Source organism: Choloepus didactylus, chromosome 6 (genome assembly GCF_015220235.1).
Source record: "Choloepus didactylus isolate mChoDid1 chromosome 6, mChoDid1.pri, whole genome shotgun sequence".
Taxonomy (NCBI): Eukaryota; Metazoa; Chordata; class Mammalia; order Pilosa; family Megalonychidae; genus Choloepus; species Choloepus didactylus.
Window position 1 is genome coordinate 124,276,576 of NC_051312.1, and position 23,678 is coordinate 124,300,253.

At 38.5% G+C, this 23,678-nt stretch overlaps 1 protein-coding gene across 1 annotated transcript in view; it reads right to left on the reverse strand.

The window, feature by feature from the left end:
* Positions 1 to 6,040: 6,040 nt before the first annotated feature.
* C6H11orf65 (chromosome 6 C11orf65 homolog) overlaps positions 6,041 to 23,678 on the reverse strand; it is a 175,901-nt gene continuing 158,263 nt past the window's right edge. The window contains exons 8-9 of the mRNA XM_037839069.1: positions 8,196 to 8,251; positions 6,041 to 6,108 (exon numbers count right to left, since the gene is read on the reverse strand). Coding sequence (XP_037694997.1) covers positions 6,074 to 6,108; positions 8,196 to 8,251 — 91 coding nt within the window. The 3' untranslated portion in view covers positions 6,041 to 6,073. The remainder of the gene's footprint in view (positions 6,109 to 8,195; positions 8,252 to 23,678) is intronic.

Sequence of the window (23,678 nt, forward strand, 5' to 3'; positions counted from 1 at the left end):
CCTATTTAGGTCCTTTTTTATTTCTTTCAGTAAAATTTTGTAATTTTCTTTGTAGAGGTTGTTTACATCCTCAGTTAAGTTTATTCCTAGCTATTTGATATTTTTAGTTGCTTTTGTGAATAGAATTTTTTTTTTTTTGATTGTCTCTTCAGTTAGGTCATTACTAATGTATAGAAACATTACCGACTTATGTGTGTTGTTCTCGTTTGCTAATGCTGCCATTTTACAAAACACTAGAAATGGATTAGCTTTTATAAAGGGGATTTATTTGGTTACAGAGTTACAGTTGTAAGGCATAAATGTGTCCAAGCTAAGGTGTCAACAGGGTACCTTTATAGACGAATGGCCAATGGCATCTGGAAAACCTCTGTTGTCTGGGAAGGCACGTGGCTGGCGTCTTCTTCTTTTGCTCCCAGATTGTGTTACAAAGTGGCTTTCTCCCAGGATGTTTCTCTCTAGGCATCTGGGGGTATTCTCTTAGTTTCTCCCAGGCAAACTCGGGAGTAGCAAAAGTCTACTTTCAGCGGCAGTCTTCAAAATATCTCTGTTGGCTACACCACCTCCTTCTGTCTGTGAATACTTTTATAGGACTCCAGTGATTCAATTAAGACCCACCCTGAATGGGTGGGGTAACACCTCCATGGCAATTATCCAATCAAAGGTCTCACCTACAGTTGATTGATTCACATTTCCATGGAAACAATCAAAGGATTCCAACCTAATCAACACTAATACATCTGCCCCCGCAAGACTGCATCAAAGAACATGGCATTTTGGGAGACATAATACATTGAAACCAGCTCATGCATTAATCTTATATCCCACCACTCTGCTGAATTTAGTAGCTCAAGTAGCTTTGTGGTCGAATTCTCTGGATTTTTCAAATATAAGATCATATCATCTGCAAATGATGACATTTTTACTTCTTCCTTTCCAATTTGGATACCTTTTATATCTTTATCTTGGTGAATTGCTCTGGCTAGAACTTCTAGCACAATGTTGAATAACAGAGGTGACAGTGTTCCCGATCTTAGGGGGAAGGCTTTCAGCCTCTCACCGTTGAGTACTGTGCTGGCTGTGGGTTTTTCATATATGCCCTTTATCATATTGAAGAAGTTTCCTTCAATTCCCACCTTTTGAAGTGTTTTTATCAAAAAGGGATTCTGAATTTTTTCAAATGCTTTTTCAGCATCTATCAAGATGATCATTCAATTTTTCCCTTTTGATTTGTTAATGTCTTGAATTACATTAATTGATTTTCTTAGGTTGAACACCCTTGCATACCAGGTGTTCTAGTTTGCTAATGCTGCCAGAATGCAATGGTGTCCGGAAAACCTCTGTTGTCTGGGAAGGCACATGGCTGGCATCTTCTTTTGCTCCCAGGTTGTGTTAAGGCACTTGGCTGGCATTTGCTCCAGAGTTCTGGTTTCAAAATGGCTTTCTCCCAGGACATTCCTCTCTAAGCTGCAGTTCCTCAAAAATGTCATTCTTAGTTGTTCTTGGGGCGTTTTTCCTCTCTTAGCTTCTTCGGAGCAAAAGTCTGCTTTCAATGTCCATCTTCAAACTATCCCTCATCTGCAGCTCCTCTCTTCTCAGCTCCTGTGCGTTCTTCAAAGTGTCTCTCCTGGCTGTAGCAAGCTCGCTCCTTCTGTCTGAGCTTATATAGTGCTCTAGTAAACTAATCAAGACCCATGCTGAATGGGGGGGGGCCACAACTCCACAGAAATTATCCAATGAAAGATCTCACCCACAGTTGAGTGATCACATCTCCACGGAAACATCCGATCAAAAGTCTCCAACCCAATCAACAATATGTTTCCTGCCCACTGCAGCAAAGATAATGGCATTTTGGGGGACATAATACATTTAAACTGGCACACCAGGAATGAACCCCACTTGGTCGTGGTGTATTGTATAATCATTTTAATGTGCCTTTGGATTCGATTTGCAAGTATTTTGTTTAGGATTTTTGCATCTGTATGCATTAGAGAGACTGGCATATAGTTTTCCTTTTTTCAGTGTCTTTATCTAGTTTTGGTATCAGAGTGATATTAGCTTCATAAAATGAGTTAGGTAGTGTTCCTTTTTCTTCAATTTTTTGTAAGAGTTTGAGCAGGAATGGTGTCAATTCCTTTTGGAAAGTTTGGTAAAATTCCCCTGTGAGGCCATGTGGCCCTGGGCTTTTATTTGTAGGTAGATTCTTGATGACTGATTGGATTTCTGTTTCTTCTTGGGTCATTTTAGGTTGTTCATGTGTTTCCAGGAGATTGTGCATTTCCTCTAAACTGTCTAATTTGTTGGCATATGGTTGTTCATGGTATCCTCTTATGATTTTTCTTTTTTATTTCTTTGAGATTTGTAGTAATTATCCCCTTCTCATTTCTGAATCTATTTGGGTCTTCTCTCTTTTTGACTTTGTCAGTCTAGCTAAGGGTCTGTCAATCTTGTTGATCTTCTCAAAGAACCAACTTTTTATTTTATTTATTCTCTATTATTTCTTTGTTCTCAGCTCATTTATTTTTGCTTTAATCTTTGTTACTTCTTTTTTCTATTTGCTTGAGGGTTAGTTTGGTGTTCATTCTCTAGCCTTTTTAGTTGTTCAGTTAGTCTTTAGTTTTAGCTCTTTTTTTGCTTTTTGATGTATGCATTTAGAGCTATAAATTTCCCTCTCAGCACTGCCTTCACTGCATCCCACAGGTTTTGATATGTTGTGTTCTCATTTTTATTCATCTGTAGATATTTAGCAATTTCTCTTGCAGTTTCTTCTTTGACCCACTGGTTGTTTAGTAGTGTGTTGTTTAACTTCCATATATTTGTGAAAGATCTGGTTCTTTGGTGGTTGCTGATTTCTAGTTGCATTCCATTGTTGTCAGAGAATGTGCTTTGAATAATTTCAATCTTTTATAAATTTATTAAGACTTGTTTTGTGCCCCAGCATATGATCTATCCTGGAAAACGTTCCATGAGCACTAGAAAAGAATGTATATGCTGTGACTTTGGGATGTAATGATCTATATATATGTCTGTTAAGTCTAATTCATTTATCATATTGTTTAGGTTCTCAGTTTCCTTATTGGTCCTCTGTCTAATTGTTCTATCTATAGAAAAGAGTGGTATATTGAAGTCTCCCACTATTATTGTAGATGTGTCTGTTGCTCCCTTCAGTTTAGCCAGTGTTTGGCTCATGTATTTTGGAGTTCCTTGATTGGGTGCATAAACATGTATCATTTTTAATTCTTCTAGGTGAAGTATCCCCTTTATTTATATAGTGTCCTTCTTTATCTCTTAAGACATCTTTGCATTTAAAGTCTATTTTGTCTGATATTAGGTTAGCTACCCCAGCTTTCTTTTGATTGCAGTTTGTGTGGAATATTTTTTCCATCCTTTCACTTTCAGTCTCTTTGTGTCACAGGGTCTAAGATGAGTCTCTTGTAAACAGCGTATCGCTGGGTCATATTTTTAAATCCATACTCTCAGTCTGTATCTTTTAATTGGAGAGTTTAATCCATTCATATACAAAGTTATTACTATGAAGGGAGTTCTTGAACCAGCCATTGTCCTTTTGTTTTTAGTTGTTAGATCTATTTTTTCCCCTCTCTCTTTTTTTCCTATAAGTTACCCTTATTAATAACTGTTCAGTTCTGTCTTCTTCTCTAGACCTCTCTCTCTCTATTCTTTTTTTCTCAGCTGGTAGAGCTCCCTTTAGTGTTTTGTGCAGGGCAGGTCTCTTGTTAACAAATTCTCTCAGCATTTGTCTCAAAATTTTAAACTCTGATTTTTTTAATACGGTTTTATTGAGGTATTTTCACATACCCTACAATCATCCACAGTGTACAGTTATTCACATTACCATCATATAATTGTGCATTCATCATCAGAATCAATTTTTGAACATTTTCCTTATTCCAAAAGAAATAAAAATAAAAGTAAAAACACCCAAAGCACTCCATCCCCCCACCCCACCCTATTTTTCATTTAGTTTTTGTCCCCATTTTTCTACTCATCTGTCCATACACTGGATAAAGGGAGTGTGAGCCACAAGGTTTTCACAATCACACAGTCACACCGTGTAAGCTACATATTTATGCAGTTGCCATCAAGAATCAAGGCTACTGGGGTACAGTTCAACAGTTTCAGGTATTTCCTTCTAGCTATTCCAGTACATTAAAAACTAAAGAGGGATATCTATATAGCATGGAAGAATGCCCTCCAGAGTCACCTCCTGACTCCATTTGAAATCTTTCAGCCACTGAAACTTTTATTTTGTTTCATTTAGCTTCCCCCTTTTGATCAAGAAGATTTTCTCAACCACAATGCCGGGTCCAGGCTTATCCCTGGGAATCAGGGGTGTTTAGTAAGTTCAGCTGCTACGTGAACTGAGAGAGAGAGAGAGAGAGAGGGCCATATCTGAGCAACAAAGAGGTTCTTTGGGGAAAACTCTTAGGCACAATTAAAAGTAGGGTTAGACTCTCCTTTGCAGTAACAAGCTTCATAAGGGCAAGCCCCAAGATTGAGGGTCCATCCTACTAAATTGTTATCCTCAATGTTTGTGAAAATATCAGTAATAAACCAGGCAGGGAAGTCCAACATTTTTGCATTTTTCTCCAGTTCCTCACGGAGGGCCCTGCAAATATATTTTTATTCTCTGCTGAAATTACTTCGGGACGTATCAGGATTTCATACTAACCTGTACAAACCTACCAGATCTCACTTCCTAGTCAAAGTTCCATGTAATTATGGTGTTTGAATAAACTGACCGTGCAAGTTAAATTATTTAGTGTGGAGCAGAAAATATAGATCCTGCACCAAATAAACCTCTCTTGCTTTGTTCTCAAACAGAAGCTGAAGTTTTAAAACACAGTCAGTACTGTCCTTTACCCTTTGACCTAATTTGCCCTAGTCCTAACCAGATCCTCTTCATTCATAACTCTAACTGAAGTCTGAACTCTTTTTCAGCTTTTTTTTTAACAGTTGTTGTATGAGGCAATACTGACATTCATAGCTGCCAAACTGTAGCCCTGAGTTCCAGGAGTCGCACAGATACTCAAAGTTCCAAAGACCAACCAGGTTATCTCCAAATTCTGAGCTCAGCATCTCAGAATTTGGAGATAAGCATTACAACTCAGGAATAGATGTGGCTGCTGTAAGAGCTTACTATCTAGGGACCATAACAATGAGCATTCCCCTGATAAGCTGTGCCCTAAGATTCATTTCTCAGAGTTTACACATTGTAGTTAGTCCATATTAGTGAGGCACTATAATCTCCCTCAATTTTGAAGGAGAGTTTTGGTGGATAAAGAATTCGAGGGTCTTCTTCATGTCCTTTGTATCCTGAGCCATAATATTGATATTTGTGTGTACCTCTTTGATTAATTGCTCCAAATTTTGTGTCTCTTCTGGCTTTTTAATTTGTTCATTTGGCTTGTCCATATCTTCTATATCCTTCAAGTGCTTCTTCATTGTCTGTTGGCTTCGGGGCATTTGCTTGTCTTGATAGGGTTATTTGGGAAGTGCAGAATTAATTATTTATATATAATTTGGTTTGCTGGAGGGCAGTTTCCCAATCCTAACAGCAGGTGGCGCTCTTGAGGCACAGCTTTCTGGAGTGAGGTTTCCTTAACCTACCAGCAGGTGGCGCTCTCAAGTAGGTCTTCCTTGAACTTCTGTGCGGTGAGCGGAGTCCAAACCTGGTGGAGAACCAATCGGGGCGCTGGATCTCCGTGTGCTGTGTGGATTCCCGGTCCTGGGGCTGCAACTTGGGCTGCAAGCAGGGAGGCAGGGAGCCTGATCAAGGGCACCCCGTAGGTGGGACATGGGCCCTACCTGCCGGTTCCCTGTCTGCCTTGTGCCCGCCAGTCTTTGGGGTGTGGGAGGGGCTCCCAGTGGCCGGTATGGTGCCTCCCTTCCCTGCTTCTTTCCGTTGCGCCGCCCACCCCACCCCCCCATACTTCCATGGAGGGAGAGCACTCACTGCCTGCCAGGTTCCTTCATGGGAGCTCCAGGCTGTCTGGCTGTGGAAGATCGCCCCTCAGCAAACTGTCAAGGTAGGTGGACTGGAGTGGAGAGCCGCTGCTCACTCTCTTGCCCAGTGGTGGCTTTGCTGCTGGCCTGGGGAGGGGGGTGAGGGTCCAGACAGGGAACACACTCATCGCATCCTTCCAGCCACTGTCTTTCCTCTGTTTTTGTTGGGTGTGCCTTCCACATACTGTGGAGGACCCTCTAGCCAGTCACACCTGGAACCACAGTCCCTGGTGTCCTCTGACCCCTTTCTAGTTACTCTGAAGGAGGAGAAGCCCATTCTGCCGCACCTACTCTGCTATCTTTCCGGAAGTCTATGCTAACTTCTTTACACACACCATCACAGTTCAGTTTCACAAAAATAGGAAGGTGCTAATTGTGATGGTGTGTGTAAAGAACTTAGCTTAGTGTTTGGCTCTGATTGTTGCTCCACAGTTAACTTATTAGCCACCAATTCTTTATTCACAAATGAAGAGATTCCTTTTCCCTCTCCACAGCTAGTTTCCAAATCTCAAAATTTGATCTACTTCTTGAAGTGGCATCCGAACCACTCTTCTCCAATGCTAAAATCATCAGTGTTTCATCTTCCACTGGCTTCTATTATAATGCAGATATCCACTACTTAAAATAACTTGCACCTTCCAACTACTATACTGTATCTTCCCTTCTTTTCACAGTAATCTCTTTCAAATCAGTCAATTGTATTCTCTGGTTCTATTTTTTACCTATCATTTCTTTTTATCCTTTTCCTGCCATTGAATATTTACTAAGTGATACACATTGGGGATTTGCTAGTCAACAAAACAGACAACTCCCTGTCCTAGTGAAGACAGTTACCTAAAACTAATCTTTAGAAGGCAGTCAGCTTATTTAGTCCCCATGAAGTGAAAGGAATGAGGAATGAGGACAGTAGGACATGATGGAAGTGGAAAGATAGGCCAGATCCAGATACAGAAGGCAATGGTAAAGTTAGGATTTTATACCAAGTGCATTGGTATAAAAATAAGAGGATTCACAAAGCAGTTAAGAGTATGGATTCTGTACCTAGGCTACCTCTGTTAAAATCCTACTCCTGACACTAATTGATTGCATGACTTTGAGCATCTCTTTGCCTGTCTGTTCTTCTGTATGTTTATAGAACTTAGGTTGTTTGAAAATCAGATGAGTTAATATTTATAAAGCACTTTAAAACAGCACTTCCACAGTAATTGCCAAAGTAGAATTTGTTAAATAAATTGAAGTGGTTTTGAATAGGGAAGTGACTGGGGTGATCTGAATTTTTAAAAGATCCCCCCTTCTATTGTGTGGAGAATGGATTGGATATCAGCTTGAAGGCTACTGAAGAAGCCTGAAGATGTATGATAGCAGCTTGGACTGGGGTGGTAGCAATGAGTTGGAAATAAGTGGTTATGTTATGCTAACATCCATTGGCTACCTATTATGTGCTGGGCACTAATGTAAGCTCTTTACATGTATTACTTCTTATTACCTCACAACAATCTATGAACTAGATACTATTGTTACATACAGGTGAGGAAACTGAGCTCGTAACTTGCCCAAGATCACACAGCCAGTAAATAATAGAGCCAAAAATTGAACACAGGCAGTGTGAATCAAGACTCCACAATATTAACTTCTGTGCTTTTCACAGTACTAACTTCTGCTGCTTTTCACATCTGATAGGAAAGAATTCATACATTCAGATTATACAGTAACCATATTTAGACCACGGCTATATCAGTATTATTGATATTTCTGGGATATGATGGTACTCTTCTTCAGCCTGCTATCACTTGCAGCTTATCAGTGCTGTAAGTGACTGGTGTGATAATAATTCCATGGAGACTAAAAAATATTTCCAACATTTTAAGGCATTTATTTTGCTGAGTGAAGTTTGCTCATTTAAAATTATTACTGAAACCAAGAGATATTTAACTTGAAAAAATGCATTCAGAAAACAAAAATATTTCATCCAATCCTAGATAAAATAGAGTATTTCCTTCTGTTTCCAAATAACAGTATTACATATGAAGGCAAAAATGACTTCGCAAATTCATGTATACCTACCTATCTTTGCAGGGTGTTGAAAAGTTAAGACACTTAGAAATACATACATGTGTGAAATGTATCATTTTTGTTCACAATAATGTCACAAAGTATTGCTGAAAATCACCTACCCTTGAAGTTTGCTGAAGAGTTGCTTGTAGCCATTTCCTTCCAGTTGGCAATGTACCTAAGCACATTATATGGGCATTCATTGAATTGATTCATTAGTAAGTAATAAATTAATTCATAACTACATGTTCTTAGACTACTTCTAAATCTTAGACTACTTCTAAAATTCCACTGTCTCTAAGAAATCTTAGATTAATGTTGACAAATTTGCTATTCTAAATGTTTATTTTTGTGACTTTCCCACCTCTTAGGAGCTCACATGCACCTAAGGCACCCCCTTGGATAAGAAGTTGAAGGAGGTAAAAATAGTGCCCACCATTTACCATTTTAGTGCCCTTTTGTCTCCCTCCAACACACTTCATTTTAGCTTGTTTCATTCCTGCAAGATCATGTCCTCAGCCAAATTCTTATTAAGATGTTAACTAATAACTTTTAAAATTAAAAGCATGAACAGAAACACTCTGGGAGAGAAAAAGTCAAAAAACAAAACAAAACAATCTTCTCCTTGCTTTGGGATTGCCAGACCTATTGTCTTTGACATGTTAATGGAATTTTAAAGCATGTCTTTAATGATTTTATCAGAGCAGTGATGCTGTTGCTGCCACCCCCGATTTTGATGTCCAGTAAACATAGGAGATTACATTTAAATAGAGAAAATACAGCTGCCATCTCAGCTCCCCAAATAGATTGAAATAGGGAGAAAGAATAAGCCATGGGGGAGGCCAGGGTAGCCAGAGAAGAGGTAGCATAGGGAAGGGCAAGATACAAGCTACAAGGACAAGGGAAAGTTCCAAGAGGCAGATTTCTGTGACCTTATTCCATTTCATCTTAAACTCCTTATTCCTCTTTCCCAATGCTCCTTCCTTTCCACTGCACCATTCTTACAATGAAATCAGATTAAGAAATTGGTCACAGAGGCTGCTGAAGGGGAGCTGGCAGAGAAAGGACAAGGAAGCTTAGAATCATGTAGCTTAAAAACATTACGATTTTCCAAGTATTTATTTATTTGATTTGAATTATTTTTACTTTTGTTAACTTTGGGTTCCTGAAGTTTTTTCCTATAGGAAGGTATAATTGTCCAGTGGTTTTAACTGTAATAAATTACTGCATTTAAAAGCTGCTCCTTCCTGTTACTGCTACCTTTTATTGTTCCACAGACATTGTTCTTTCCCTTTAACTAGAATACTGTTAACAGGAACACTGTTAAATGAAAGAGTATAGGACAACAGCAGGTGGTGTAGGCCCCTTTCAAGATCTAGTAGGCAATTCAAACTGGCATCACCTTAAATTTAGGCTGACTTTGTGCTTTCATTGGTTGCTCAGGAATACGACTAAGAGTTGGATGTCAGTCACTCTGCTTCCTTGGATTTATATGCTAAAAGGTTTTCATTCCACCTTCAAGCAAACAAGGTAAATAGTACCTATCCCTGACAGTCTGGGACACAAACTTATGCCATATTAAGGCCTATCACTGATTCTGCCTGATCACTGTCCTAATACAGTGACATGAATTTATTCAATTATTTAAAAAGAACTTCTCATCAAGCATATACAAGCAATAATAAGAAATTTAAGTTTTACATAAAGAAGCAACAAATGCTGCTTGTATCATAGAGTTTCTATCTTTTACTAAGAAATTTTTGCAATTTTTTTAGTTAACAATTGTGGAATAAAATGTATATGGAATCTAGAATGAATCCCTTTAGGAGTATAACTTTAATATTTTAATTGTCCAAGAAAAGTCCCAGAGAGACCACATAATTACATGTCTTAGAAATCAAAGGAGCAGCTTCGGATGTAAAAACTTATCCATAATGCATGTGGTCACAGAGCTCTCACTAAAAGAGTTAATAGAATACCAGGAAGTTATTTAAGATTTCCCTGCTGCTGATCATGTAACAGGTTATATCAAAATTCTCTTGGATTTTGAAAAATACAAAGATTCTAAGAGAGGAACATCCATCTTGATAGAGAATATGCAGCAGAAAATCCATTAGAATGAATAGTACCAATAGTCACATAACCAACATGTGACATTGTGGGTGACCCAGTTATGGCTGTAGAGGGATTGTATTAAGTCTAAGAACCTGAAGCAAAGTATTTCTAGCTACTACAGTATTTGCAGCAGTACTCATCAGTGTCCTTGAGTACAAAAGTGAAGTTGGCTCTGTTTATTCTTCAAAATTATAATAATAAGGTACTCAGTTGATATTGTTCTAATGTGCATTTGAAGATGCAGCATGGCTTCTTCCCAGTAGAGTGTCCATCTCTCATACAAGGGATCAACACAAAAGCCTTTTGGGAAGAAATTGGTTTATATCACTTAGTATCAGTGTTTAAGGCATTTATGCCATTTTCATGGTACAAATGCAGAAAACCTCCACAGATTTTGAAGGACACTGTCCAAGGAACTAGTGGCTACCAATTTGGAATGGAAAAAATGTCCGACTCAGAAATTCTCATCATACAAGGTGTCCTTAAGCCAGTTACAAATATCTAGTCATTAAGAATCTTTAACACCTACTGGAGAAGGGCATTAGAGGGTCAGGAGTGAAGATGGGGAAAGGCTTATATAGACAGAGATGCCTGGTATAATGTTTACTTCGTTGCTTTGAAGTCAACTGTTTTGTGTTTTTTAAAACTTTTTATTGTGGTAACATATATACAACATAAAATTTCCCATGTTAATGACATGTAAGGATACAATTCAGTGGTATTAATTACATCCATAATTTCATTACCACTATCCATTACCAAAACTTTTCAACACCCTGAACAGAAATTCTGCAGCCATTAAGCAATGAATTTCCATTCCCCTCTCCCCTTTACTGTCAAATTATTAAGTCTAGTAGGTTTCTTGTAGAGTCTTTGGGATTTGGGGGCAAGGGCAGGGGGTGGTTTATGTATAGGATCATGTCATCTGTGAAGACAGATAGTTTTAATTCTTCCTTTCCAGTTTGGATGCTTTTTATTTATCTTGCCTAACTGTTCTGGCTAGAACTGCCAGCACAATTCTGAATAACAGTGGTGAAAGTGGGCATCCTTGGCTTGTACCTGATCTTAGAGGGAAAACTTGCAGTCTTTCACCGTTAAGTAGGATGTTAGCTGGGGGTTTTTCATAGATGCCCTTTATCATGTTAAGGAAGTTCCTTTCTACTCCTAGTTTTCTGAGTGTCTTAAGAAACTGCTCAATTTTGTGAAATACCTTTTCTGCATCAACTGAGATGATCATGTGATTTATTTTTTTCCTTCATTCTGTTATCATAATGTACTACTTTAGCTGATTTAAACCACCTTTCCATTCCTGGCATAAATCCCACTTGGTTATGGTATAAAATCCTTGTAATATACTATGGGAATTGGTTTACTAGTATTTTTTTTGAGGATTTTTGCATCTCTATTCAGAAGAGATATTGATCCATAATATTTTCTTCTTGTGAAAACTTTATCTGGCTTTGGTATTAGGGTGATGCTAGCCTCAGAATGACTTAAGAAATGTTCTCTCTTCAGTTTTTTGGAAGAGCTTGAGAAAGATGGGTGTTAATTCTTGGAGTGTTGGTAAAATTCACCAGTGAAACCATCTGGCCTTGGACTTTTCCTTGTTGGGAGATTTTTTTTTTTTTTAATCTTCATTTTATTGAGATATATTCACACACCACGCAGTCATACAAAACAAATCGTACATTTGATTGTTCACAGTACCACCACATAGCTGTACATTCATCACCTAAATCAATCCCTGACACCTCCATTAGCACACACACAAAAATAACAAGAATAATAATTAAAGTGAAAAAGAGCAATTAAAGTAAAAAAGAACACTGTGTGCCTTTGTCTGTTTGTTTGTTTGTTTGTTTCCTTCCCCTATTTTTCTACTCATCCATCCATAAACTAGACAAAGGGGAGTGTGGCCCCCATGGCCTTCCCAATCCCACTGTCACCCCTCATAAGCCACATTTTTATACAATTGTCTTCGAGACTCACAGGTTCTAGGTTGCAGTTTGATAGTTTCAGGCATCCACCACCAACTACCCCAATTCTTTAGAACCTAGAAGGAGCTGTCTAAATTGTGCGTAAGAGTGCCCACTAGAGTGACCTCTTGGCTCCCCCTGGAATCTCTCTGCCAGTGAAGCCTACCTCATTTCCCTTCACATCCCCCTTTTGGTCAAGAAGATGTTCTCCATCCCACGATGCCGGGTCTACATTCCTCCCCGGGATCATATTCCACGTTGCCAGGGAGATTCACTCCCCTGGGTGTCAGATCCCACGTAGCGGGAAGGGCAGTGATTTCACCTTTCAGGTTGGCTTAGGTAGAGAGAGAGGGCCACATCTGAGCAACAAAGAGGCATTCGGGAGGAGGGTCTCAGGCACAACCACAGGGAGGCCTAGCCTCTCCTTTGCAACAACAGTCCTCCCAAGGGTAAATCCTGTGGTAGAGAGCTCAACCCATCAAACCACCAGTCCCCTATGTCTGTGGTCATGTTAGCAACCATCGAGGTGGGGTAGGCCAATACCCCCACATTCTCCACACGCTCCTCAAGGGGGCTCTACATATTTTTTTCCTTGTTTTTTTTTAACTTTATTTTTTAATCAACTGTATGAAAAATAAAAAAATAAAAAATTTTTTTTAATTTAAAAAAAAAAAAATACAATAAAAGAACATTTCAAAGAGACCATAACAAGGGAGTAAGAAAAAGACAATTAACCTAAGATAACTACTTTACTTCCAACATGTTCCTACTCTACCCCAAGAAAGTTACCTACTATAGCAACATTTCTGTGAACTTGTTCCTACTATACCCATCAGAAATTAACAGACCAGAGTCATTCCTGGGCATTCCCAGAACGTTAAATTTACCCATGATAGCTTATCTGTTCTTCTTGGATTATCGTTCCCCCTTCCTTAATTGCTCTCTATTGCTAGTTCCCTACATTCTACATTATAAAACATTTGTTTTACATTTTTCAAAGCTCACATTAGTGGTAGCATATAATATTTCTCTTTTTGTGCCTGGCTTATTTCGCTGAGCATTATGTCTTCAAGGTTCATCCATGTTGTCGTTTGTTTCAGGAGATCGTTCCTTCTTACTGCCGCGTAGTATTCCATCGTGTGTATATACCACATTTTATTTATCCACTCATCTGTTGAAGGACATTTGGGTTGTTTCCATCTCTTGGCAATTGTGAATAATGCTGCTATGAACATTGGCTTGCAGATATCTGTTCGTGTCACTGCTTTCCGATCTTCCGGGTATATACCGAGAAGTGCAATCGCTGGATTGAACGGTAACTCTATATCTAGTTTTCTAAGGAACTGCCAGACTGACTTCCAGAGTGGCTGAACCGTTATACAGTCCCACCAACAATGAATAAGAGTTCCAATTTCTCCACATCCCCTCCAGCATTTGCAGTTTCCTGTTTGCTTAATGGCAGCCATTCTAATTTGTGTGAGATGGTATCTCATTGTGGTCTTAATTTGCATCTCTCTAATAGCTAGTGAAGCTGAACATTTTTTCATGTGTTTCTTGGCCATTTGTATTTCCTCTTCAGAGAACTGTCTTTTCATATCTTTTGCCCATTTTATAATTGGGCCGTCTGTACTATTGTCATTGAGTTGTAGGATTTCTTTATATATGCAAGATATCAGTCTTTTGTCAGATGCATGGTTTCCAAAAATTTTTTCCCATTGAGTTGGCTGCCTCTTTACCTTTTTGAGAAATTCCTTTGAGGTACAGAAACTTCTAAGCTTGAGGAGTTCCCATTTATCTATTTTTTCTTTTGTTGCTTGTGCTTTCGGTGTAAAGTCTAGGAAGTATCTGCCTAATACAAGGTCTTGAAGATGTTTTCCTGCATTATCTTCTAGGAGTTTTACGGCACTTTCTTTTATATTGAGATCTTTGGTCCATTTTGAGTTAATCTTTGTGTAGCGTGTGAGGTAGGGGTCCTCTTTCATTCTTTTGGATATGGATATCCAACTCTCCCAGCCCCATTTGTTGAAAGGACCATTATGACTCAGTTCAGTGACTTTGGGGGCCTTATCAAAGATCAGTTGGCCATAGATCTGGGGGTCTATCTCTGAATTCTCAATTCGATTCCATTGATCTATATGTCTATCTTTGTGCCAGTACCATGCTGTTTTGACAACTGTGGCTTTATAATAAGCTTCAAAGTCAGGGAGTGTAAGTCCTCCCACTTCGTTTGTCTTTTTTAGAGTGTCTTTAGCAATTCGAGGCATCTTCCCTTTCCAAATAAATTTGATAACTAGCTTTTCCAAGTCTGCAAAGTAGGTTGTTGGAATTTTGATTGGGATTGCATTGAATCTGTAGATGAGTTTGGGTAGAATTGACATCTTAATGACATTTAGCCTTCCTATCCATGAACATGGAATATTTTCCCATCTTTTAAGGTCCCCTTCTATTTCTTTTAGTAGAGTTATGTAGTTTTCTTTGTATAGGTCTTTTACATCTTTGGTTAAGTTTATTCCTAGGTAGTTGATTCTTTTAGTTGCTGTTGAAAATGGTATCTTTTTCTTGAGTGTCTCTTCAGTTTGTTCATTTCTAGCATATAGAAACATTCCTGACTTATGTGCATTAATCTTGTATCCCACTACTTTGCTAAATTTGTTTATTAGCTCTAGTAGGTGTATCATCAATTTCTCAGAGTTTTCCAGATATAACATCATATCATCTGCAAACAATGACAGTTTTACTTCTTTTCCAATTTGAATGCCTTTTATTTCTTTGTCTTGCCGGATTGCCCTGGCTAGCACTTCCAGCACAATGTTGAATAACAGGGGTGACAGCGGGCATCCTTGTCTTGTTCCTGATCTTAGAGGGAAGGCTTTCAGTCTCTCACCATTGAGTACTATGCTAGCTGTGGGTTTTTCCTATCTGCTCTTTATTATATTGAGGAAGTTTCCTTCAGTTCCTACCTTTTGAAGTGTTTTTATCAAAAACAGATGTTGGATTTTGTCAAATGCTTTTTCAGCATTTATTGAGATGATCATTTGATTTTTCCCTTTCGAATTGTTAATGTGTTGTAACACATTGATTCCTTTTCTTATGCTGAACCATCCTTGCATGCCTGGAATGAACCCCACTTGGTCATGGTGTATGATTTTTTTAATGTGTCTTTGGATTCGATTTGCAAGTATTTTGTTGAGGATTTTTGCATCTATATTCATTAGGGAGATTGGCCAGTAGTTTTCCTTTTTTGTAGCATCTTTGCCTGGTTTTGGTATTAGATTGATGTTAGCTTCATAAAATGAGTTAGGTAGTGCTCCATTTTCTTCAGTGTTTTGAAAGAGGTTAAGTAATATTGGTGTCAGTTCTTTCTGGAAAGTTTGGTAGAATTCCCCGGTGAAGCCATCTGACCCTGGGCATTTATTTGTGGGAAGATTTTTGATGACTGATTGGATCTCTTTGCTTGTGATGGGCTGGTTGAGGTCTTCTGTTACTTCTCTGGTCAGTCTAGGTTGTTCATGTGTTTCCAGGAAATTGTCCATTTCCTCTACATCATCCAGTTTGTTGCCATACAGTTGTTCATAGTATGCTCTTATAATTTTTTAAATTTCTTCGGGCTCTGCAGTTATGTCACCCTTTTCATTCATTATTTTGTTTATATGGGTCTTCTGTCTTTTTGATTTTGTCAGTCTAGCTAGGAGCTTGTCAATCTTGTATATCTTCTCAAAGAACCAACTTTTGGTGATATTTATCCTCTCTATTTTTTTTTGTTCTCTATGTCATTTATTTCTGCTTTAATCCTTGTTATTTCTTTTCTTCTACTTGGTTTATGATTGGTTTGCTGTTCATTTTCTAGCTTCTTCAGTTGCTCCATTAGTTCTTTGATTTTGGCTCTTTCTTCCTTTTTAATATATGCATTTAGTGCTATAAATTTCCCCCTCAGTACTGCTTTTGCTGCATTCCATAGGTTTTGGTATGTTGTGTTCTCATTTTCATTTGTCTCTATATATTTAGCAATTTCTCTTGCTATTTTTTCTTTAACCCACTGATTGTTTAGGAGTGTGTTGTTTAACTTCCAGGTATTTGTGAATTTTCTAAGTCTCTGATGGTTATTGACTTCTAACTGTATTCCATTGTGGTCAGAGAATGTGCTTTGAATAATTTCAATCCTTTTAAATTTATTGAGGCTTGTTTTATGTCCCAGCATATGATCTATTCTGGAGAAAGTTCCATGAGCACTAGAAAAGTATGTGTATCCTGGTGATTTGGGATGTAATGTTCTATATATGTCTGTTACATCTAATTCATTTATCAGATTGTTTAGGTTTTCAGTTTCCTTATTGGTGTTCGGTCTGGTTGGTCTATCTATAGGAGAGAGTGATGTGTTGAAGTCTCCCACAATTATTGTGGAAATATCCATTGCTTCCTTTAGTTTTGCCAATGTTTCTCTCATGTATTTTTTGGCACCTTGATTGGGTGCATAAACATTTATGATTGTTATTTCTTCTTGTTGAATTTCCCCTTTTATTAGTATGTAGTGGCCGCCTTTGTCTCTCAAAACATCCCTGCATTTAAAGTCTATTTTATCTGAGATTAATATTGCTACACCTGCTTTCTTTTGGCTGTAGCTTGCATGAAATATTTTTTTCCATCCTTTCACTTTCAATTTCTTTGTGTCCCTGTGTCTAAGATGAGTCTCTTGTATGCAACCTATTGACGGTTCATTTTTTAAATCCATTCTGTGAATCTATATCTTTTAATTGGGGAGTTTAATCCATTTACATTCAGTGTTATAACCGTGAAGGCATTTCTTGAATCAGCCATCTTATCCTTTGGTTTATGTTTGTCATATATATTTTTCCCCTCTCTCTATTAATATCCTTTAACGTACCCATACTGAATATCTTTAGTACTGAACCTTTCTCCAAGTCTCTCTCTCCTTTCTTTGTTTCTCTGTCTGTAGGGCTCCCTTTAGTATCTCCAGTAGGGCAGGTCTCTTTTAGCAAATTCTCTCAGCATTTGTTTGTCTGTGAAAAATTTAAGCTCCCCCTCAAATTTGAAGGAGAGCTTTGCTGGATAAAGTATTCTTGGCTGGAAAATTTTCTCACTCAGGATTTTAAGTATATCGTGCCATTGCCTTCTCGCCTCCATGGTGGCTGCTGAGTAGTCACTACTTAGTCTTAAGCTGTTTCCTTTGTATGTGGTGAATTTCTATTCTCTTGCTGCTTTCAGAACTTGCTCATTCTCTTCCGTGTTTGACAGTGTGATCAGAATATGTCTCGGAGTGGGTTTATTTGGATTTATTCTATTTGGAGTTTGCTGGGCATTTATGATTTGTGTATTTATGGTGTTTAGAAGATTGGGGAAGTCTTCCCCAACAAATTCTTTGAATACTCTTCCTAGACCTTTACCCTTTTCTTCCCCTTCTGGGACACCAATGAGTCTTATATTTGGATGTTTTATATTATCTATCATATCCCTGAGGTCCATTTCAATTTTTTTTTATATTTTTCCCCATTCTTTCTTTTGTGCTTTCATTTTCCATTCTGTCATCTTCCAGGTCACTGATTCATTGTTCAACTTCCTCTAGTCTTGTACTATGAGTATCCAGAATCTTTTTAATTTGGTCAACAGTTTCTTTAATTTCTATAAGATCATCTATGTTTTTATTTAGTCTTGCAGTGTTTTCTTTATGGTCTTCTAAGGTCTTCTTGATATCCTGTGTATCCCCTACTATGGTCTCATTGTTCATCCTTAGTTCTTCGATTAGTTGCTTTAGGGACTGCGTCTCTTCTGATCTTTTGATTTGGGTGGTTGGGCTTGGGTTATCCATATCTTCTGTTTTTTTTCATATGCTTTATAATTTTCTGTTGTTTTTGGCCTCTTGGCATTTGCTGAACTTGATAGGGTTCTTTTAGGATTTGTAGACCAATTGAAGTCCTTATCTCTAATTTATCAGATCTACAGCTTCGTGGAGTACATTTTCTCTAACTAACCAGCAGGTGGCGTCCACGAGCCATGTGTTCCCCTCAAGCCAGTTCTCCCCCGCTTTGCCTTTGTGGTCAGTGGGGGAGTGAGTTTTGTGGGGTCCAATTGGTGTACCAAGCTTGCATGTGTAGTTGGTGTTGCCCGCCCTGTATATGGGGCGTGTGTCTGGGCAGTCGGGGGGGGAGGGCGGCTCTAACAATCAAATCTCCCTGGTGTTCTTGGAGTTTTAAAGCTGCTGCAATAGTCTAATCCTTCAGTTCAGTCCTGCCACAGTTTGTCTCTGCCACTGACCCACAAGTCCTTCATATTGGCGTATGGCTCCCGAGACTTGCTAGTGGGTCCCTCTTCCAGGCCGTGCACCCCCTAGTCCTCTGTTCAGGGATGACTGTGCTATGTCACAGGTGAGTGCCATCCCCCCAGGGCAGTTCTAGGCTGCTGGGCTGTGTAGGGAGGCTCCCAGTCTGCTGAAATTACGGGTGAATGGGGCTTTGTTAATTCACACTGCTCCACCTTCCCAAGTCTGGGACAACCAGCTGAGACTGCAGGGAAGGCTAATGTCCACGCCCAGTTTTGTGGTGTGTGCATGTTATTTGAAGCACTTCCATCACACTGGGTTGTCTGGGGCAGCTCTGTGCTATGGGGCTGGTGACGGGCAGGAGTGTTCCCTGTCCACCAGGATGATGGCTGTGAGCGGATGCCCCCCTTTTCTTGGGAAGTTGTGGTGTTTAGTGAATTTTCTCAGCCACTGGATTATTGCCTTTTGTCTCAGAGCTCTCTTAGCTCTGCTCTTGTCTTGACCTGCCCAAACTGCAAGTCTTTGAGGCTTTCTATATTGGGCTTCTTAGAGTAATTGTTTTAGAAACAGAAAAAAAAAAAAAGCCCTTCTTGCAGATCTAATGGGTTATTGAAATGCTAAGAGACAAAGCAATTAGGGCCATTAAGGAAAGATCCAGGGGGCAGAGAGATCAGTTTTTCTTCAGGATTTGCATGTGAGCCTCAGGGCCTGAGCTCTGCCCTTCCCCTTTCTGTGTTCACCAGAACTCCAAAAATCCTCTGCTTTCATTTTGGAGTTTCTCTTGCTGTGTTTTGCTATGCCTGTCTCCTCTCTGCTGGGCTGGCTGCTCTCAGATTCTCTGGTGTCTGGTCTCAGTCTATCTGTGGTTGGAGTTTGGATCAGTAGAATGTGTTTCCGATAAGAGCTGCCACTGCAGTTCTCCCTTCTCCTTCCCAGCGCTGACGGCCCGTCCTCCCACAGGACTGAGCCTGGCAGGGAGGGGCACGGGTCCCCTGGCCGCAAAAACTTACAGATTTTGCTGATCTTAGCAGTTTGACGTGTTCATGAGTGTTGTATGAAGTATGCCCAAAGTCAAATTGCTGTGTGGTGTCCAGTCCACGCAGTTCCTGGCTTTCTACCTACTTTCCTGGAGGAGTAACTAAAACATACAGCTCACCAATCTGCCATCTTGCCCCGCTTCCGTTGGGAGATTTTTGATCACTGATTCAATCTCTGTATTTGTTTTTGGTCTACTGAGATCTTCTTCAAGTCTGTTTAGGTAATTTGTGTTTTTCTAGGAATTTGTCCATTGCACCTACTTTGTTGGTGTAAAATTGACCATAGAATGTTCTTATAATCCTTTTTTAATTCTCCAAAGTTGGTAGTAATGTTCCCTCTTTCATCTCTAATTTTAGTTATTTACATCCTCTTTTTTCCTGTGTCAGTCTAGCTAAGGGTTTGTCATTTGTATTGATCTTTTCAAAGAACTAATTTGTGACTTTGTTTATTATCTCTATTGGTTTTCTATTCCTTATTTAATTTATCGCTGCTCTAATTTTTAGTATTTCCTTCCCGCTGCTCACTTTAGGTTCAGTTTGCTCTTCTTTTTATAGATCTTCCCAATGTGAGGTAGGTTACTGATTTGAGATCTTTCATCTTTTTTAATGTAAGCATTTGCAGCTACAAATGACCCTTTGAGCACTGCCTTTGCCACATCCCGTAAGTTTGGGTGTGCTGCATTTATGTTTTCATTTGCCTCAAGATATTTCCTAATTTCTCTTGTGATTTCTTCTCTAACCGATTGTTTAAGCGTATACTAGTTTCCACATATTTGTGGATTTTTTTAGTTATCCCTGTTATTGCTTTCTAGCCTCATTCCACTGTGATAGGATAAGACACTGTGTATGATTTCAATCTTTTTAAATTTATTGATAAGAATGTTGACTATGTCTATTTTGTCTAAAATTAATATAGCCACCTCCATTCTCCTTTGGTTACTATTTGCATAGAATATTTTTTCCATATTTTCACTTTCTCTCTTTGAATTTAAGGTGAGTCTCTTGAAAACAGCATATAGTTGGGTCATGCTTTTTTTATCCATATTGCTAATAGCTGCCATTTACACTTTAACTAACTAGTGATAATGCAGTACTTTCTTCTGCCGTTTTGTTTTTTGATATTTATAAGTGTTATGTCTTTTTTGGTTCCTCAGTTCTTCCATTATTGCCTGTTTTGGGATTTAGTTAATCTTTTGTAGGAACCCTAGAGAATACTTTCTCAATTCCTTCTGTGTATATTTTTCAGATATTTTCTTTGTGGTTACCGTGAAAATTAAATTTAACATTCTAAGTCTGTAACAGTCTCTTTATTTGTTATCAACTTAACTTCAGTACCATACACAAATTATGTTCCTATACTCCTCACACTCCACCCCCTTATGTTAATGTTATCACAGATTACATCTTTATAAATTGTATGTCCAAAACTATAAATTTCTATCATTACATTTTATGCATTTGCCTTTTACATTCTGTAGGAAGAAAACAGTGGCGTTACAAACGAAAAATACAATACTGACCATCATGTTTATCCCTGAGGTTACCTATAGTGGAGACCTTTGTTTCTTCATATGGTTTCCAGCTACTATCTATGTCCTTTTCTTTCAACCTGAAGCCCTCCCTTTAGCATTTCTTATATGACAAATCTAGTGGTGGTGAACTTCCTTAGCTTTTGTTTATCTGGAAATGTTTTAATCTCACCTTTATTTTTGAAGAACAGTTTTACCAGATAAAGAATTCTTGTTTGGCATTTTTTTTCTCTTAGCACCTTATATATTGCATCCATGCCTTCTTACCTCCAAGGTTTCTGTTAAGAAATTGGCATTTAATTTTACTGATGCTCTCTTTTACATGAGTTGTTTTTCTCTTGGTGTTTGCAGTATTTGCTTTGTCTTTGGCATTCAGCAGGTAGATGATTATGTGTCTTGCTGTGGGACTCTTTTGAGTTTATCCTTTTGGAGTTTGTTGAGCTTCTCAGATGTGTAGATTCATGTCTTTCATTAAATTAGGAAAGTTTTTAGCCATTATTTTTTCAAATATTCTTTCTGCCCTTTCTTCTCCTTCTTGGGCTTTCATAATGTATATATTGGTATGCTTGACGGTATCCCACAGGTCTCTTTTTTAGGGGGTGGGGGAGTCTTTTTTACTTTATTTTTAAGCAGTTTATTGAGATATATTCACATCGTGCACTCCATCTAAAGTGTACCATCAGTGGTTCATAGTATCATGACATAGTTGTGCATTCACATCACATCCTATCAATTTTAGAACATTTTCATTATTCCAAAAGGAAAAAAAAGAACCTAAAACATCCTGTACCCCTAATTCCATCCTGTTATTGACCCTTAGCATTAGTGTGGTACACTTGTTACTGTTGATGAAAAAATATTAAAATATTATTGTTAACGATAGTCCATAGTTTGCAGTAGGTGCATTTTCCCCATATACCACTCTATTATTAACTCCTTGAAATAGTGATGTACATTTGTTCTTTTTTCATGAAAAGATGCTCAATATCACTAGCTATCAGGGAAATGCAAATCAAAACCACAATGAGATGTCATTTCAAACCCACTACAATGGCTGCTATTTAAAAAAAAAAATTAACAAGTGTTGGAGAGGATGTGGAGAAATAAGAACACTCATTCACTGCTGGTGGGAATGTAAAATTGTGCAGCCGCTGTGGAAAACAGTTTGGCGCTTCCTCAGGTAGCTAAGTGTAGAATTAGCATATGATCCAACAATACCACTGCTGGGTATATACCCAGAAGAACTGAAAACAGGGACTCAAACAGATATTTGCACACCAGTGTTCATAGCACATTATTCACAGTTGCTACAAGATGGAAGCAACGCAAGTGTCCGTCAACCGATGAATAAACAAAGTGTGGTATATACATAAGACAGGATATTATTCAGCAGTAAGAAGGAATGAAGTACCAAAGCATGTGACAACATGGATGAACCTTGAGGACATCATGTTGAGTGAAATGTCAGATGCAAGAGGACAAATATTGTATGATGTCACTAATATGAGATTAAGTATAATAAATAAACTCAGAGTTAAAATCTAGAATATAGGTTAGCAGGAAATAGAACGAGGGTAGAGAATGGAGAGCAGATTCTTAATATGTGCAGAATTTTTAAATAGGTTGCTTTAAATGTTTGAAAACAGATAGAGGTGATGGTAGCACAATATGGTGAGTGTAATTAACAGCACTGAATTATGCATGTGATTTGTGGTTCAAAGGGGAGGCTTAGAGCCGAGGATGTCACAAGAAGGAAAGCTAGAGGATAAAACAAGGAACTGTATAACAGTGAACCCTGTGGTGGATGATGACTGATTAATAGCAATGATAGCTGCCCTGCATCTGCTTCTACATCCAGAAGAAGTTCTGGGTCCAGCGAGACAGAGGTAAGCATTCTGTTCAGTCCTCCCGCTACCACTAGATATATTGGTACAAACATCCATCCATCCATCCATCCATCCATCCATCCTTGTATGCACATAAAGGTTATTCTGTTCCCTTTGGAACCAGTACCAGAGACCCATACTAGGGAGGAGGGGGGAAGGTCCAATAAAGTCACTGTGAGGTTTTCCTCCTGTTTCTAAGCTGCCTTTTTCTTGATTCAGTGCTCAGCCAGTTACTCTGAACCCTTAGCTGTTTTTCAGAGCTCTGAGAAAGATGGTTCTGCCAGTATATTCCTGTTCAAAATTTTTGTAGGTGGATGGAACCCTGGAGTGTCTCATTCTACCATCCTGTCTGACATTGCCTCTGAACTTGACTATTCTATTCTCTTTTTATTCCAGTAGTAATAAAATAAAGGATAATGGGTATGAATTTTTTATAATGTGTTATTAAATCTTGCAGGACTTTTGTTTGAATTAGCCAATTGTATAAGGGAAAGGCAGAGCAGGATTTCAAAAGCGCACCTGAGAGAACTCCCTACATTGACATGAGAAGCTTATTCAAAATGGACTTCCTCTTCTCTCTCCTTTCTCTACCCCAACTCTTTATATACATATATGTATGTATTTTTTTTATTGAGATTGTTCACATACCATACAAATATCCAAAGATCCAAGGTGTACAATCAGTTGCCCATGGTACCATCATACAGCTGTGCATCCATCACTACAATTAATTGTTTTTTCAATGTTTAGAACATGTTCATTACTCCAGAAAAGAAATAAAGACAAAA